The sequence below is a fragment of the Ovis canadensis genome, chromosome 4 (genome assembly GCF_042477335.2).
Source record: "Ovis canadensis isolate MfBH-ARS-UI-01 breed Bighorn chromosome 4, ARS-UI_OviCan_v2, whole genome shotgun sequence".
NCBI lineage: Eukaryota > Metazoa > Chordata > Mammalia > Artiodactyla > Bovidae > Ovis > Ovis canadensis.
Window position 1 is genome coordinate 58,822,234 of NC_091248.1, and position 19,836 is coordinate 58,842,069.

The window sequence follows — 19,836 nt, forward strand, 5'->3', positions numbered from 1 at the left end:
GAACGAACTGAAACAAATCCCTAAGCTAAATTTTATTATTCAGTTTAAATTTATATAACTATATAATATAAATGATATTGCATGATATTATATATAGTTATATAAAATATAATTAGACATATGTAAGGACTGATGCTGAAGCTGAAATTCCAATACTTTGGCCACCTCATGCAAAGAGTTGACTCATTGGAAAAGACCTGGATGCTGGGAGGGATTGGGGGCAGGAGGAGAAGGGATGACAGAGGATGAGATGGCTGGATGGCATCACTGACTCGATGGACATCAGTTTGAGTAAGCTCCAGGAGTTGGTGATGGACAGGGAGGCTTAGCGTGCTGCGATTCATGGAGTCGCAGAGAGTTGGACACAACTGAGTGACTGAACTGAACTGAATATGTTATATATTATATAAATTCATATTTATATATTATTTGTAAATGCCTAGTAAAAACAAAACAAATAATACCCTAAGGAACACAAGTGATAAAACAGATAAAACCAAATTAACCCTTAACTTGAAATGGCTATATAGACATTTCCAAGAATTTAAAGCCTTGGATTTTGTAACAATATACAGTGAATCTTAATTATTCATGTACTGTGTGTTTGCAAATTTGCTTACTTATTAGAATTTATTTGCAACCTGAAGATAATACCTGTGGGCTTTGGGGACCATTTGCAGCACGTGCAGGGCCGTGAAAAGTTTGAGTTGCCCAACACGTACATTCCCAGCTAAGCTCAACACTGTTGTCTTGTTTCAGCTCTCATACTGTAAAAAAGTGTTCTTTCTGTGGTCTAAGTGCCATGTTTTTCAACATGTTTGTGTGTGTGTGTATGTTTTTATTGATGTTTTCACTATTTAAAATGGCCCCTGAGCATAGTTTTGAGGTGCTATCAAGTGTTCCTCAGTGCAAGAAAGTTGTGATATACCTTAAGGAGAAAATACATGGGTTAGAAAAGCTTCCTTCAGTCATGAATTATTGTTCTCTTGGTCATGAATTCTGTGTTAATGAATTAATAATATATGTTAAATAAGATGTCTTTAAACAGAAACATTTAAAATAAGGTTATATATTGATCAGTTGACAAAAATATTATGACCAAAGAGGCTCATAGAGACCTAACCCTATATTTCCCCTAGGAGCAATGGTTTGGTATTTGCTAATTCAGTGTTTGTGGTGACTTTAGAAAATATAACTACCATAAATTATGAGAAACAATGGGAAGACACACAGAAAACACAAGTTCATTTCTTTAATGATTTCCTCCTTCAGTTCAGTTCAGTTCAGTTCAGTCGCTCAGTTGTGTCTGATTCTTTGCAACCCCATGAACCACAGCACACCAGGCTTCCCTGTCTATCACCAACTCCCGGAGTCCACCCAAACCCATGTGCATCGAGTCGGTGATGCCATCCAGCCATCTCATCCTCTGCCGTCCCATTCTCCTCCTGCCCTCAATCTTTCCCAGCATCAGGGTCTTTTCAAATGAGTCAGCTCTTCGCATCAGGTGGCCAAAGTATTGGAGTTTCAGCTTCAACATCAGTCCTTCCAATGAACACCCAGGACTGATTTCCTTCAGAATGGACTGGCTGGATCTCCTTGCAGTCCAAGGGACTCTCAAAAGTCTTCTCCAACACCACAGTTCAAAAGCATCAATTCTTTTGCGCTCACCTTTCTTTATAGTCCAACTCTCATCCATACATGACTACTGGAAAAACCATAGCCTTGACTAGATGGACCTTGTTGGCAAAGTAATGTCTCTGCTTTTTAATATGCTGTCTAAGTTGATCATAACTTTCCTTCCAAGGAGTACGTGTCTTTTAATTTTATGGCTGCAGTCACCATCCGCAGTGATTTGAGGAATATAAAAGGAAACTCAAGATCAATCTCTAATATAAGATACAAAAATATATTTTGTTTCCTCATTGATTATATGAAGATTTTTAAGTCTCTGGAAATTTAGAAAAATGACAGCAAAATTAGATGCCACACCCCATGGATATCTTGGATCCTCCTGATCCCCTTCTTGGTGTGGGATACATAATAAAGAGATTTTGTTGATAAGGTATTGACAGATGGACATTCCAAGACTCCCATGGAATATTCCAGTTTCATAAAATTCTCATCTGAGAATCCCTGGATACCCCCTGAAGAGAGGCTATTAGTTCATCAAGTGATTATATGTTCTGTAGTCTTATAAAGAGTGGACCTTTGGATATTTCTGTTGATCCAGAACCCCTCTAAGGACCCACATAGTGGATCTTTCATGGTAGGTCCATGCTGGAGGGATTCCTAGTCTAAATCGCTTCATCTATGCTAGTGTGAAGTACTTGCAAGACATAACAAAGAACCTATCAACTGTTATTCTAGCTTTAACCAGAATCAGGCAATTCTTGATCTCTCTGTGGATTGCTGAAATCAGGCTTTTGTTTAAATGAGATATACAATGAACCATGAGATATACAATGAACCTTTAAGGAGTATTAAGATAAACAGTATTTATTGTTGACATTTCAATTCAAGTAGTTTAAAAAGTGAAAGTATTAATATTTATCACAAAAGCATGCACTCCCTAAAGAACCATTTAATGAGTCAGAAACTACAAATATGTGAAATTAATAGGTGTAATATCAACAAAGGGATCTCAACATAACAAAAATAATAATTATTAAATTTACTTACCCCCTTTGATAAAAATAGAAACATAAAGGGTTTCTTTATTTAAAAATAAAATGTATTAAGGGAAATGAAAATGTGCTTTTGGAATCTGATCCAGATACAGTAAATGCAGATCCCTTTTGAATATACTTTGCATAAAAAAAAGAAAAGAAGTTTGAATATGTTGTGAGCATCGACTGATGAAAGCACTTTTCACTTTTATAAAAACATATCTTACTACTTTAAAATTCCAACGTATATTGGTGTTAATTTGCTTAGATCTGAAAAGCAGGTGGGCGTAATGTGTCAGTTTTATGTTGAGAGTGGATGGAAGGTTCTGACTGCCATCATCGGTAGATGACTCTAGGAGTCAGGACAGGCTGAGCATGAGAAGGTCCAGAATGGTTTCCTAGCAAGAGGGAGAAGACAGAATCAAGGTCAGAGGGTGGGAATTTTGTGCAAGTTGAGGACAGGAAGTCAGCTCTTAAAGTTTTTGGTCATTTGATGGCTAACGCCTTGAAACCCTCTCCCCTGGTCTTTGTGATACTGTACTCTTCTGGTTCTGATATTTTACAATCCTTTTGGTTCCTGTGCTTTCAAATTGACATCCATTTCCATTTTGTGTTGTTTGTAATACTTAGATATTCAACTGTATATTAGGTATTTCTACTTTGCGTCTTGTCACTCTATTCAAAACAGAAATATCACTGTTACAGTCTCCCCAATTTACTGCTGCCTCTCGACTCTTATCACCATAACATTACTTAACTTCAGCTGAAGTTGTATTTCATGTGCTTTCTCAACTCTTCCTCTCCTTCCATTTTTCATCCCTTATCAATATTCTGTAGTTTCTATTACTCTTTGCTAAAAATAGCTGCTTCCCAGGTGGCTCAGTGGTAAAGAATCTGCCTGCCAATGTAGGAGACTCAGAGACACAGGTTCTATCCCTGAGTTGGGAAGATCCCCTGAAGGAAATGGCAACCCACTCTAGTATTCTTGCCTGAGAAATCCCATGGACAGGAGGGACAGAGGCAAGCTACAGTCCATGAGGTCACAAAGAGCTGGACACAACTTAGCGACTAAACACACACACACACACACACACACACACACATATAGCTGCTACCCCTTCACCACTCCTTCTACCATCATGCCACCTTTCATGTGCAATAACATTTCCTACTGGTTTTTAGCAGAAGATTCATTCTTAAAAGTTGTGCTAAAGAAAAAAAAACTGATTCCCATTATCAATCATAATTTTTAAAATGCAGCATATATTATTTAGCTTTGGGCCAGCTATAATGCATGCTAGCAAATGACTGATAATTTTCAGATCCACTTGTCCTGGAACTCTATTTTGATACAACATTTATCAACATCTAGTCACTCACATTCCAGAAAACACACTTGGGAAACAATGACTATTTAAATGGCCTCTAAACTGCTCTCCTTACCTAATCTTTCTCTTTCCAATGCACCTACAGTTTCAATGATTAACTTCTCTCAAATGCATAACTGATTAAATTATTCCTTTGCTCAAAACTTTCAGTGAGTCCCCACTTATCTAAGCAGTAATTTAAGTACCAGGCTCTCCACAACATGGTACCAGTATTCCTTTCCAGCATTATCTCCCTGCCCCCCATATGACAGGATGGCATAGGAGAAAAGACAGGAACTTTGGAATCAGACCAGGTTCAAATTCCAGCTCTGTTGCTTGTTGTTGTTCAGTGGTGTCTGACTATTTGCGACCCCGTGGACTGAAGCATGCCGGGCTTCGCTGTCCTTCACCATCCCCTGAACCTTGCTCAAACTCATGTCCATTGAGTTGATGATGCCATCCAACCATCTCATCCTCTGTAGTCCCCTTCTCCTCTTGCCTTCAATCCCTCCCAGCATCAGGCTCTTTTCTAGTGAGTGGGCTCTTCGCACCAGGTGTCCAAAGTATTGCAGCTTCAGCTTTAGCATCAGTCCTTCCAATGAATATTTAGGATTGATTTCCTGGCTTGATCTCCTTGATGTCCAAGGGACTCTCAAAAGTCTTCTCCAACACCACAGTTCAAAAGCATCAATTCTTTGGCACTCAGCCGTCTTTATGGTCCAACTCTCACATCCATACATGACTACTGGAAAAACCATAGCTTTGATTATACGGACCTTTGTTGGCAAAGTAATGTCTCTTCTTTTTAATGCACCGTCCCTTAAAAAGTGTGAAACTATAGGCAAATCATTTATTTCTTTGAACTCTTTCTCTGCTCATCTGCACATGCAGGAAGTAATTGTGTGGATGGGAGGATGTAGTGAGACAGTATTTGTGAAAGCTTCTTGAACTGTAGCAAACTCTCTGCCCCCATGGGCTATAAATTTACTAGTCAGGTTGAGCCTCTTTTATGCGGTAGTCAGTGTCTGCCCGTGGTAAGTGAACAATAATCTTTTAAAATTAAGAACTCAGAATCCCACCTATTAATGTCAAAAAAATGATTAATAAAGCAATTTTCTGCCTTTATTTTGGGTATTTTCTATGGTCCTGAAGGGACTGGAGCCAGTTCCCAAACATTTTAGGTGAAACTATAACACTGGCCTTTGGCTAAGTGGGGTTTGCAGGTCCCAAGAATCAATAGCAGTGCCTGAAAAGCAAATCCCTGATTCACAGGGATGAAACAAAAGCCCAATGCAAGAGCAAGAAAGCTTTACTTTTGTTAGATTTAGAAAAGCTTAAAAGTGCTTAAGATTTCACTTGAAAGTTCAACATGAACAAAATGCAAAGTCCTCAATACTCCTTCCTAAGAAGGAAAAGGGGATTTATGTTTGGTGTCTGCAGCCTAAGTGCCTGGAATAGTGTCTTGCATGTATGGGATGCTCAGTTGATATAGGATGGGGGGATCCATCTTTTATATGCTCTAGTATACATATCTTAATGCTTGGAATATACAAATCTGAGTATACAGATCTTTAATAAATACTTGACTGGACTTGACTGACTAAATGTGTGGATTAAAAAAATATATACTTATTAAACCCAGCTGTGCCAGGTGTTAGTTGCAGCACACAGGATCTTAGTTCCCTGACTAGGGATCGAACCTAGGCACCCTGCTTTGGGAGTGTGGAGTCTTAGCCACTGTACCACCAGGGAAGTCCCTAAACATGTGGATTTATAGTCAATTCAGTCAAAGGCATTTAATAATGTACCTTAAACTCAACATTGTTCCTATGTATTTCCACTTTTTAAGATATTTTAATCTATTATTTATATTATCATCATTTTTTAAAATTCCCTAATCATTCATTTATTTCTCCCCTCACAATAAGGGAGTGTCACAGCTTGAAAGTAGGTGAGGAGAGAGAAATGAAATTAGGAGATTAAATATATATATTTTAGTCAAAAAGTTAAGAGTGTATCTAAAATTTATTTGAATATATTAAATGGAATAAAGAGAAAAACAAGCTTAATTTTTTAAAAAGCTGGAAGAAGATGGAGGAAAATGAGACCTAAGTGTGTATAACATGTTTGTCAAATTTGTTTGGAAAGAATGTTACATTTTATACACTGCATTTTTCCTTCAGCACTCCAGCACTCAAGGTGTTTATAACTATCATTCCTGTATGAGGGAAGAATAGCCAAACCCCTCCTTCACAGTTACAGGAACCAAGATCCAGCAAAGCTAATGACAGATCCAATAAAAGGTAGATCCAGAGGTAGAATCTAGGTCTCCTGAGTATTCAGGAATAAATACAGTTTGCAAGGGTAAAGTGAAGCCGACACATTTAGAGAACATGAATAGTTAGGTTGAATAGGAGAGTTTGGCTGGGATGAAGGAGCATATAGAAAAAGAATAGGAAATCAGGTTAAAGAAATAAATAAGAGACAGATTACAGAGTACTGCAAATGATAATAGTAAGAATTTAGATTTTTAGCCATAATTTTGAAATGATTTTTAAAGCCATAAAATCCTTTTAAAATAAATCTTCTTTTAGTCGCTAAGTCATACCTGACTCTTTGTGACCCCAAGGACTGTAGCCTGCCAGGCTCCTCTGTGCATGGGAATAGCAACCCACTCCAGCATTCTTGCTTGGGAATTCCCATGGACAGAGGAGCCTGGCAGTACATGGGGTTGCAAAAGAGTCAGACACAATTTAGCAACTAAGCCACCACTACCACCAATAAGAAATCTTGTATGAGATGCCAATATGTAAAACAAATTAAAAGGAAGTGGTTTCTCCAATAAAAGCTGTTCCCACTTCTTGCCCTCAGCCTCCCAGGAGAAAAGTTTAAAAACTGTGGAAAAAAAAGTTTGAAAAGTCAGGAATGCAGACGTGTCTGGGGCAAAGTAGTGACATAGTAAGTGGCATGGAGACCAAGTGGAGGGCCCACTGTGGAGGCAGAAAGCACAGAGCTGGGACTGGCAGGGCTGCCAGGAGGAAGGGAAGGCAAAGATGCTAGAGACAAAGAAGGAGCGGAGCACAGACGGGACTAGTTCACAGATTCACTTGGGTGGTTGTGGAAGGACAGCACAGTCACAAAACTGCCGGAGGGCAAAGGAGGAGGCTGCTGGTTTTGATTAAAGACAATGATGTACCTTATAAAGTGTTTTCATCATTTAGACATTTCTCCTACACTGTGTGATGGTCAAAGAGAGAGAAAGCAGAACTTTTTTTCTTGTCTGGGTTTCTTCTCTTTTCAAATAGATTAAACAAAAGTCCACTGCAAGAGTCAGAAAGTTGAGCTTTATTATATTTAAAATTGTGTTTAAGTGCTTGAGATTTCACCTAAAAGCCCAATGTGAAGAAAACTACAGGTTTCTCGATGGCTTATTCCAAAAAGAAAAAAGAACCATATCCATTTTAGTAACATTTCTGTCCTTCACACAATCTAGATAGCTAACACATTCACTTTTATCTCTAAAAACTATTTTCCCCACTGGGGAGTTAAGTATCATGAAATGATTTACTCCAAATACAATTATTTTCTTGTGCTTCATAAAATAAACAATGAAAGTGAAACTTGTTGAATATGTGCATCTGACTAGCTGCAGGAATTCCAAAGAGGGTGATTTTGATCGAAAATAAATAACAGTTTTTGGCAAACTGAGTTTGATGAGGACAGTCTCTTCCTCCGCGTTTCTGAGACTTGTGATGCAAAGAGCTCCCGCCCTTTCCTGAGAACACAGAAAGCCTGACTCAGGCCAGCAGCTGGCCGCTCTTAAAACAGCTCCAGCCCGGCACCCTTCCCTGCTGGGGTAAGTGAGCGCCACTGCAAAGATGAAGCTGGCGAACTGGTGCTGGCTGAGCTCAACTGTCCTTGCTACATATGGTTTTTTGGTTGTGGCAAACAATGAAACAGAAGAAATTAAAGATGAAGCAGCCCAGAATGCCTGCCGGGTGAGACTAGAAAGCAGAGGGAGATGTGAGGAGGAAGGCGAATGTCCCTACCAGGTGAACCTGCCCCCGCTGACTATTCAGCTCCCCAAGCAGTTCAGCAGGATCGAGGAGGTGTTCAAAGAAGTTCAGAATCTCAAGGAAATTGTAAATAGTTTGAAGAAGACTTGCCAAGACTGCAAACTGCAGGCTGATGACAATCGAGACCCAGGAAGAAATGGATTGCTGTTACCAGGCGCAGGAGCCCCAGGAGAAACTGGGGACAGCAGAGTGAGAGAATTAGAGAGCGAGGTGAACAAACTGTCCTCTGACCTTAAGAATGCCAAGGAGGAGATCGATGTGCTTCAGGGTCGCCTGGAGAAGCTGAATCTTGTAAATATGAACAACATAGAACATTATGTTGATAGCAAAGTGGCAAACCTCACATTTGTTGTCAATAGTTTGGATGGCAAGTGTTCATCTAAGTGTCCCAGGCAAGAACAAATACAATCACTCCCAGGTATGTATAATAATGTTTTCTTATCATTTGTTGATGAATGTTATATAACTCAATAGGATCTATAAACATTAACCTGAGAAAGTATGTTAAATGGAGGGCAAATTAAAAGTTAAGCCTTTTATTCATCAAGGTAGTACAAGGGAAACTATTATCTTTCTAAATGTGACCACAGAAAAGAGATAGGACATAATTACAAAAAAAGTCATAATGAGTTCTGTATCCATTTTAAAGCACTTTTAAAGATCTTATTTGCTGACACCAGAGCTACACACAAACAGAAGTGGAGAGAAAGTCTTAATGTTTCAGTGACTTTAACTTACTTATCTGTTCACTGAAGTATCTGAAAACAGTAGAGTTAAGGCAGTATTTGTGGTTGTACTCTGTTCTTCGCAAATCAGTTTTTTTTGTAGTTGGGTGATTGCTCCTTATACAGCAACAAGAGACCTTTGAAAGATTTTAGCAAGTAATCTGCAATTAATCCCAAACATCTAGTGGAAATAGGAGATTTTATGGATCAGATAAAAATAGTTATATGGTTTCATGTGTGTGCAAAACTTTTTACTTTGAGACCTAGTGGCACAAAAACTATTTTATGCAGAGATTTGGCATGCTACTAAGGAAAGGAATATCTTATTACTACTAGAATTCAAGCATATAGTAGTAGAAGCCATCCTCCCCATCCAGATTATTTGAATTAACTTTAATAAATACATGTTAAAGACCACAAACCTAACTACCCACTCTGTCCAAGAACTGCTGGCTGTGGCACTGGTTCCCCCAAACCCTGGTTTTCCACATGAGTTCCTGGGACCCTTGCTGATGGTCTTCTGAAAGCCATCTCTGCATGAGTGTGACATTGAAGGGGTGTGGTGCCTGCGGCAGAGATCACGTTCCTTTGAAAGAAGCACCTCATGCATGCTCCACTCCCAGGGAATCAACCAGTGAAGGTCTTTGGGAGTTTCAAGGACTACTGTTGCTAATACTCCCAGCAGCCTGTATCTAAATGGACCCTGCACATTGCAAGGCAGAGGTTCATGTCGTAGGTGGCATACCTGGGTCTGCATTAGATTGGTACTGCATGGCAAAGTGTAATGACAAGAACAAGATTCTGCTATTTTTCTACTAAAGTTTTGGGGAACTGTCTGAATATTCTGAGTTCTAAATACACATGAATAGATTATTTGTGGCTCATAGTGGCTTGTATTAATGTATTAAACTTGCCTGATCTGGCAAGGATTTTTGTAAAAATTATTTTGGAGTAAATATCTCTAGTGGTTCCTACAGAGCCACATTATTTGATTATGGTATTTATCCTGAATGTAATCACCTATGTTTTCCTTCTAAAAACCGAACATGTGAAATGCTGAATATTTTCCTGGATAATAAATTCAGAATAAGAATATTCATATATTAGTGAAGTTTTTTTTTAACTTGAGCTTCTTTGTCAAGCAAGTAAGATAAATGGAAATGTTGATCAATGCTGTATTTTAGAATTTTAATAAATCATTTGGAATAATCTTGTAAAATGACCTGAAAGTGGAGTATATCAGCCTCTTCAGGTGAAAGGAAATAGAAGCCTGTGAGTCCTCTGCATGCATAGATTGCAATTCTAGGAGAGTTGGAATCATCTGAGTTTCAGGACTAAGGAATGAAGTGGTTACAAGGACAAGCTTTGCTCTGTCTTGGCTCTGCCATTTAAAGATCCTATGAAGTTGAGCAAACCACTGATCCTTTTTGAGCCTAAATATCCTTTTTCACCAGCAGATTAGTAATACTACCTACATCATAAAGTTCACGTGCAGATCAACTGTAAAAATGTCACCAAGTCTTTGGCAGAATCTCTAAGACACAGGCAGAGCCCTCACTAAATATCATTAAATTACTAAAACTATCACTTTTATTTCTTGTTGTTATTAGTTGTTGATATTGTCAATATTATTAACCAAGAGGGTGTTAGAGAACTTTGCCTGCTTTATAACATCAAGGTATTGTTCTGAGGCTTTAGTAAGCATTTGCTAAACAGGTTCAAGTAATTTAGCCGAGCAAGGTTTCATTGTCACCATTGATCGAATTATCAAGCTGCTTTTGTGCATATCAAGAGTTCTTTAGATGCTTAGTTTTTATTAACAAAATCCAATGCCTTTCTTTTTTCACTCCTTCAGTTCAGCAACATCTTATATATAAAGATTGCTCTGAATACTACACAATAGGCAAAAGAAGCAGTGAGCTCTATAGAGTTACACCGGATCCCAGAAACAGTAGCTTCGAAGTTTTCTGTGACATGGAGACCATGGCGGGAGGCTGGACAGTGCTGCAAGCACGTGTTGATGGAAGCACCAACTTCACCAGAACATGGCAAGACTACAAAGTAGGCTTTGGAAACCTCAGAAGAGAATTTTGGCTGGGGAACGATAAAATCCATCTTCTGACTAAGAGTAAGGACATGATTCTAAGAATAGATCTTGAAGACTTTAATGGTGTCAAACTCTATGCCTTGTATGATCACTTTTATGTGGCCAACGAGTTTCTCAAATACCGTCTACACGTTGGTAACTATAATGGCACAGCTGGAGATGCCTTACGTTTCAGTAAACATTACAACCACGACCTGAAGTTTTTCACCACCCCGGATAGAGACAATGATCGATACCCCTCTGGGAACTGTGGGCTCTACTACAGTTCAGGCTGGTGGTTTGATGCCTGTCTTTCTGCAAACTTGAATGGCAAATATTATCACCAAAAATACAGAGGTGTCCGAAATGGGATTTTCTGGGGTACCTGGCCTGGCATAAGTGAGGCACAACCTGGTGGTTACAAGTCCTCCTTCAAAGAAGTCAAAATGATGATCAGACCCAAGCACTTTAAGCCATAAATCACTAATGCTAATTCTTCTGGGTATTCATTACCCAATAAGGCAATTAATTCCTTCAGCACTTTGGAATATGTTTCAAACTCCTTTTCCATGGCTTAAAATTTATCTCTGAGCAATGGGTTCTTATGCCACATAGCATTTGAAATAAAACTGAAAAATATGCCTTTTAAAGAAGTTCTTTGTCACTATTCTGCTGTTATCCAAATAAACACTTGCAAGCAATTGGTAATATTAAGAGTCCCACATTAGACTTATAATTCTTTTAATTTCTCTTATTTAAAAAGTTTTATATTACTTATATTACTCACTCTAATTAAAAAATAATTGTTTTTTTTCAGCAGGCTAGATTTTACACAAGTGACCTCTATTTTGACAGTGATTTAAACACATTTTTTTCAGGCTATAATTACTTATTTGTCTCTAAATATCCTGTTCGGAGAAGGCAAGGCATCCCACTCCAGTACTCTTGCCTGGAAAATCCCATGGACGGAGGAGCCTGGTAGGCTGCAGTCCATGGGGTCGCTAAGAGTCAGACACGACTGAGTGACTTCACTTTCACTTTTCACTTTCATGCATTGGAGAAGGAAATGGCAACCCACTCCAGTGTTCTTGCCTGGAGAATCCCAGGGACAGTGGAGCCCAATGGGCTGCCGTCTATGGGGTCGCACAGAGTCAGACACGACTGAAGCGACTTAGCAGCAACAGCAGCAAATACCCTGTTCCTCATTATGAGATAAATTTACTCAATTTATAGCATTTATGGCATTTTAGTTTCCAAGAAAGGAGAAATATATATAATTAAACCTGCTCATGTACTATTTGTGAAATGTAAAATTTTATCATTGAAAATATTTTAAAATGTGATAGTATAATGTCCCTCCAAAAAGCATTCAGAAAATTAATTTAACCTTAAAGACTATGATTTAAAGGTAATTTTTTTATATTTTATAACTCTTTAGATGTTTGATCATAAAAACTGCTTTAATATAAAAAATATCTTCCTTTGCTCTAATGCATAATAGTTGTTAATTTAAGACTGCTCACTGCTGTGCGAAACTACTGGTAAACTTCCTTTTGGAGAAGTAGGTGTGGCTAAGGAATGAAGCACTTATTTAGAGGCTATAACATTCTGAAAGCCAATTTTAGATCCAAAGCATTAATATTATTAAGTGATTCACTTTACACAAAGCTAAGTTTATATGATAAATAGGTAAATCTTCATATTTATAAAAAACTTGAATTTTAAATACATAGAAGAGTAGTTCAAATATATATTTCAACCCTAACTGGTGTTCTGCTTACTTTGCTATTAGAAGATTCAAACACAGTTGTTTTTTTTTTTAACAAAAGTAGCTAGAACGCTTATAATTCATTAATTCTAAAATGCATATTTAAAGGATTATAAAAATAATTTGTTAAATTTCTCCATTATAAAAAGGAATCATTTCAGAGAGAATAGCAGTATTCTACAGCATGTTTTAAAAATGCTCTAGAATAACATTTGAAAGAATATACAATACTGTATGTGAGTCGTAGTTATACAGTCAATCTTTAATTTCTAGTATCTTTGTCTACTAAGGTAGCCAAGTTTTCAAAATAAATTCACAAAAATGCAGCTTTACCCATTATTTGAAAATAATTGAGAATAGTATCATTAGGTAAGAAGTTAATTTTTCAAGTATTGCCTTTTTATAGATAATTTAAATCAAAAAGCAAGACATTCTTTTAAAAATATATAATGTACAAAGTTCAGGCAAACATAATGAAAGATTATGTTATTATTAATAATTATTAAAATGCCAAAACAAGGAAAATGCAAGTAGAATTAAGTGATTACCAAAATGTAAGATATCATTGTAGATTTCAATGACTTCATATCTCTCAATTGGATAGTAAGTGTAAATGTTGTAACTAATTTATTCTTTACTTCTCTCTCTTTTCTGTTTTTTACAAAAAGGCTAAGATTTTGATATTATACAATATAATATTTCAGATAAAGGCATTTTTACTTGCTATATGTAACTACTAACATGTGTATAAATTTAGGCAAATTTCTGAGATGAAAAATAGATTCCTTAAAAAATACAGTTCTAAAAAAAAATAGCTTACATAGCAACTATCCATTGATTTTAATAGGATGCAGGTATCATTTCAGGAGAATTTGGCAAATAATTCATTAATCTACATAAATACTCCAAAACCTATCTTTCTACCTTATTCAAATAATCAAAATTTTATTTTCTATTATATATTTATGGTACCTTTCTAATAACAAATTCAATAACATAGAAATTCCTTTTTGAAGTCAGTTCATGTCACTTATAAAATATATTTTAGATTTTTATAATCTTTAGCATATTGATGGGAATAGATTCTATTTGAGAGAGTTTTTTGCCCTAGCAAAACTATTCACTAATATAATGAGCTAATGTTCACAAATATGGATTGACTACTAACAAATATTTTAGAGTCTTGTCTTGGTTCCATTTTAATGACTAATATTTGTTATCTGAGGTAACAAATTATTTCTGAGCTTTATCATACTTTGAAAATATTGACTAAGATTAGGTCTTTAGAAATTCCAAATGGAATTGGTTCACTAATCACTGAGAAAAAAAAAATCAAATTTTTCTGATAAGTAGTAATGCTCCAAATGAAATGATGACACATTTATCCAATAAATAAAGAGCTTAAATATACAAGACAAAAGAAATCTGAGTAACAAATTTGCTGCTCCTTATTTTTGAATGTCTACCCAAGGAAAGGGTAGAAGGTTTAAAGGTAAAAAGTGATGAATAATAGTGTCATGATAAGCCTTTGTTTAGAATTCTTATTTTCCTTTATGTATAAAAGGAAATGTTTTTATGTTTATATAAAACATAAAAATAGGTTCATGTTTTATGTCTCTTAAAAACATTGTAAAATAAAAGATTTAATCATCACATCTATTTATTTCTTCAATTTGGAAACATTAAGTACTATTGTTTGTAAAATTTCTATATATTTACTCTTAGTTGAAAAGTTGCATAATGTTTACCTAATTAGACAATACCTTTGACTCACTGACGACTTTAATGAGAACTATTTCATTAACGGGAAGACAGGGGCAAATACAGGAACACCATTATCTTATTTTCCTTGAGTACTGTTGACACATTTGAAATATGGAAGTTTTGGTTTCATTTTTGTGGCATTTAACCCCATCTCCTTTTTTTCCATCATTCATGTTGCTGCTCTGGGTTAGCCCTCAACATCCTCTTAGGATAATGCTCCTAAGTGTGATCTGTGCCCTCAGTTTGAATCTATTACAACCTGTCCTCCATATCACTGCCAGAGGAATGATTCAAAAGTACAATCCCTGGTGGTCCAGTGGTTAAGATGCATGCTCCCAATGCAGGGGGCACAGGTTTGATCTCTGGTTGGGGAATTAAGATCCAGCATGCTGACCAGTGCAGCAATATATATATATATATATATATATATATATATATATATATATAAATTCAGATCATGTTATTTTCCCGCTTAAAACCTTTTAACAACTCCTTTTTTTAAACAATAAAATTCAGCAAATAAGCTTCTTCATTAACTGAATTCTGCCTCTCCTTTCTGCCACTATTCACACTCCTGCAATACTGAATGCCTTGTTCTAGAATAAACCTTGTTCTCTCATATTTTCATTACTTTGTGTTGTTGTTCCCTTGGTCTAGGTAGAATGCCATCCTTAACCCCCGCTGAGTTTTGTTTTATTATCCATGATTAAGAGCAGGGACTCAGAAGCCAGAATTAAGTTTGAATTTCAACTCCATTATTTGCAAGCTCTGTGAGCACAAGCAAAATCACCTAATCTAATTTTTTCTTGTTCCTTCAATTATAAAATAAGAGTTACAGTAGAATCTGATAGAGTTATTGAGAGGATTAAATGAGATAGTGTATATAAAGCACCTAGAATATACATCTGTATTATCATCATTATCATCTTTCTAAATAATTATCTTTTCTGGGCAATCTTCTCTGATGACATCAAGGGGAGGGCGGGGGTTGGTGCCTCTTCCTATTGGTTTTATACCATCCTGTACATTCCTTATTATCCATTACATTATTCAATAATCGTCTACATTCTACTCTGAAATCCATCTGTTTGACTAAGATGTAAAGGAAACTTGAGACAGGAGTGTTATTACTCAAAGTGGCTCATGAATATGTTGCAACAGATGCAGAGCTATAGTCGAAAGAAGCCAGAGTTATAGATGGGGAAGGAGGGGTGGCATCAAATCTGAGCATTTAGGAGACTCTGAATACAGGTTAGCAGTGATTGCCTTCAGGGGAGGACATAGCAAGACAGGATCAGATATACTGTAGGGTTGGGTACTTAAAACAATGGCAAACTTTTAGAAGGGGTTCTGGGAACATGCTTCTGGGTATATTATCATGCAGAGAAAGATAGTTTTACTAGGCCAATGATTGTTCTACCTGGCTGAGTTCCTAAAGAAAAAAAAGCATTTTACATACTTGTATTGCAATTTTGAAATTAATTTTAATCATAAAAAATGCATGAATGCTTTAATTTCTTAAACAGTCATCACTTAGACTAAAGACTCCTTTGCAAACCACCTTCAGTTCCAATCCCCTCCCTCTCTCCAGAGGTAACAAGCAGAGATGGCTAAATCCAGACTTGAATTTCATTCTGCACATTGCCAAATGGTAATGTTTACTGAATGATAGCTTTGCCAGGTTTCTTCTGTTTATTGATTGGGACGAGTAGAAAGTAAGAATAGAAGTGAGGGAGGGAAATGGGGTGTGCTTGGGGAACTCAGAGTCCCCTGAATTCCTAAATGTGACTGAGCCTCCATTGCTCCTTGAAGCAGTTCCGCCCCCACATTTAATAAGGTTTTTCTTGCTAAAGGCACTGTTGCTTTCTTTCCTGAGGGAATAACCTTTCAAAAAATTTTTATATAATTGTTAGATGTTACTTTCCCCTTACAGTCATTACAGAATATTGGCCATATTCCCTGTGTTGTACAATACATCCTTCAGCCTATCTTATACCCAATAGTTTTTACCTTTCAGTCTTCCACCCCTATATTGCCCCTTTTCCTTCCCCAGTGGTAATGACGGGTGTGTTCTCTATGTCTGTGAGTCTGCTTTTTGCTATATTCACCAGTTTGTTGTATTTTCTAAATCCCTCATATAGGTGATATCATGAAGTATTTGTCTTTCTCTGTCTGACACTTTTCACTTGGCATAATACCTTCCAAGTCCATGTTTCTGAAAATGGCAAATTTTCATTTTAATGGCTGAACAGTATTCTATTGTATTTCTATACCACACATTTCTTTATCCGTTCATCTATTGATGGATACTTAGGTTTCTTCCATATCTTGGCAATTGTAAATAATGTTGCTATAAACATTGGGGTTCATTTATCTTGACAGCTACATGTAAATGAATGAAATTAGAACATTCTCTAACACTATATACAAAATTAAACTCAAAATGTATTAAAGACCTAAATGTAAGACTATACACTTGTAGAGGAAAACATAGGCAGGATACTCTTTGACAAAAGTTGCAGCAATATTTTTTGAATGTGTTTCCTAAAGTAATGAAAATAAAAGCAAAAATAAACAAGTGGGACCTAATTAAACTTAACTTTTACACAGCAAAGGAAACCATCACCAAGATGAAAAGACAACCTACTGAATGAGAGAAAATATTTGCAAATGATATGACCAAATAGGGCTTAATATCCAACATATATAAACAGTTTATACAACTCAATAAAAAAAACAAACCCCACTACCAGCCCAGTTGAAAAATGGGCAGAAAATGAATAGACATTTTCCAAAGAGGAAATACAGATGGCCAACAGGCACATGAAAAGATGCTCAATTTTGCTAATCATCAGGAAAATACAAATCAAAACCACAATGAGATATCACCTCATACCTGTCAGAATGACAACCATTAATAAAGACACACACAAATAATGAGTGTTGGCAAGGATGTGGAGAAAAGGGAAATCTTATGTACTATTGGTGGGAATATAAATTGATGCAGCCAAATAGACCTACTATATGACCCAGCAATTCTACTCCTGGGTATATAGCTGATAAAAGCAAAAACACAGATTCTGAAGGAGTGATGTTAATCCTCCTTTAGGCTGTTCCATCTCACTCCTCAGCATCTCCAGATCTATAACCAAGGTAAGACATGCCCTCCTGAGAATTATAAAGTCAAGTTGCCAGAGAAGCTTTTATACAACTTGGCTAATTTATATCAGCAGAAATTTGGGGAACACACATAAAGATTGATTTTGAGGTTGTTTGACCAAGAAAGAAAGAAAAAAGTACCAGAATTTCATATGTGACTGAGGTCATTGACAGAGGTATATTTACCAGAAACTCTGTATTCAGTAGGCTAGTTTGAGCAGATGTATTTGGTTCTAATTGTTTGATTAGTTAAAACAAACCTTGATTCAATAGCAGCTAATACTAACTGACGTTGATAAGTCAAAAATGTCTTGGAAATAAAAAACTTATGAAGAGAGAAATGTTGAAGTGGATTTTTGTAATTCATTTTTAAAGTATTTATTGAGTGTCTACCATGTGCTAGACAGTCTTCATGGAAGACAAAGATATATCAGTGACTAAAACAGACAAAATTCCTGTGGCTCAGACAGTAAAGAATCTGCCTGCAATGCAAAAGACCTGGGTTTGATCCCTGGTTTGGGAAGATCCCCTGGAAGAGGGAATGGCAACCCACTCCAGTATTCTTGCCTGGAGAATTCCATGGACAGAGGAGTCCAGTGGGCTCCAGCCTGTGGGGTCACAAAGAATCGGACGCAACTGAGTGACTAACAGTATACTTGGGGAGTTTATATTTAATCAGAGGAGATGAATAAACAATATATGACAAGTGCCATGAAAAATTAAGCAGGGCAAGAGAGATGAGTTTCAGAGGGACGGTGTTGTTTTATATAGGGAGGTCTGAGGAGACCTCCTTGAGGAAGTGACATTTGATCAGAGACATAAAAAATAAGGGAGAACAAGCCAGACAGACAACTGGGAGAAGTATGTTCCAAGCAAACAGAACATCAGGTAGAAAAGCGCTTGGTGTATTTTAGAGTCAGCAAGGAGCCTGGAAAAACAGGCAGTCTGCGGAGGAGGGGGCTTAGGAGATGAGATCAGAGAGAGTTTGGGGAATTGGGCTTAAATAAGAAATGCGGGCGGGGGCTGCCAACTCATGTGAGTCATAAGGATTTTGCCTTTTGAGTAGCTAAGAGCCATAAAGGTTTTGATTCCAGGAGGCAGATGATGTCATCCAGTTTTAAAAGGGTCACTCTTATAGCTGGGCTTCCCTGGTGGCTCAGCTGGTAAAGAATCCACCTGCAGTGCTGGAGACCCTGGTTCAATTCCTGGGTCAGGAAGATCTGCTGGAGAAGGGATAGGATACCCACTCCAGTATTCCTGGGCTTCCCTGGTGGCTCAGCTGGTGAAGAATCTGCCTGCAATGTGGGAGACCTGGGTTCGATCCCTCCTTTGGGAAGATCCCCTAGAGAAGGGAACAGCTACCACTCCAGTATCCTGGCCTGGAGAATTCCATGGACTGTGTAGTCCATGGGGTCGAAAAGAGTCAGACACGACTGAGTGACTTTCACTTTCTTTCTTGTAGCTGAGGGAAGAGTACAGTTAGGAGAGAAGAGTGAAGCATAAACACCAGCTTGATGGTGTTTGCAATAAACTTGGAGAGTGATAGGGTAAAGGTGTGGACAGTGGAAAGATTTAGAGGTATCATAGAAAACGACAGTATTTTAGTCTGAGCAATTGAAGTAGAGAGCTGCTGTTAACTGAGATGGGGAAGACTGCCGGGGGACCCTGTCTGGAAAGTGTATGTGGGGGTGGTGGGGGAGGGGACGGGGATCAGCAGTTTTGAATATCTTAAGTTCAGATCTATAACACATTCAAGTGGATGGCATTTGGATGTTAGTGTGATGTTCAGGGAAGATACGCAGGTTGCCAAAATCTAGCTGGTAACAAATCCTTGGGACTAGATGAAGTAACATAATAAACAGATGCACGTGAAGTGAAGACTTCTTTCACTTTTCAGTGAAGAAGCTGGAGATAAGGAGGAACCAACACAGTTCATCCCATTCGATCACCCTGTAAATGTGTCATTTGTGAAGTCCCAGGGTAGCTTCCTTATGAAGAGGGCAGAGATTTATTCCTGGTGGAACAGATATTTTCTCTGGATTATTGGAGATTTGGATGTGCTTTTTCTTGCTTCTATCAGCCACACTGTTGTTGGCTTACTGGATGTCTTAGAAGCCATTCTTTTACTGTGGATTTTTACAAGTCGTTGCTTTTGACTTAAGCAGTCATTTCACAGCGAAGGGAGGAGGAATACCATACTGAGATCTTCCACAGTGCGTCATCTG

General features: G+C 37.4%; 2 protein-coding genes across 5 annotated transcripts in view; one reads left to right on the forward strand and one right to left on the reverse strand.

Moving 5' to 3' along the window:
* CCDC146 (coiled-coil domain containing 146) overlaps nt 1-19,836 on the reverse strand; it is a 143,160-nt gene that overhangs the window by 80,710 nt on the left and 42,614 nt on the right. The window lies entirely within an intron of this gene.
* On the forward strand, nt 7,641-11,570 carry FGL2 (fibrinogen like 2). Its single transcript, XM_069587819.1, has 2 exons — nt 7,641-8,527; nt 10,690-11,570. Exons 1-2 carry the CDS (start codon nt 7,912-7,914, stop codon nt 11,397-11,399), a joined length of 1,326 nt encoding a protein of 441 aa, XP_069443920.1. The 5' UTR covers nt 7,641-7,911; the 3' UTR covers nt 11,400-11,570.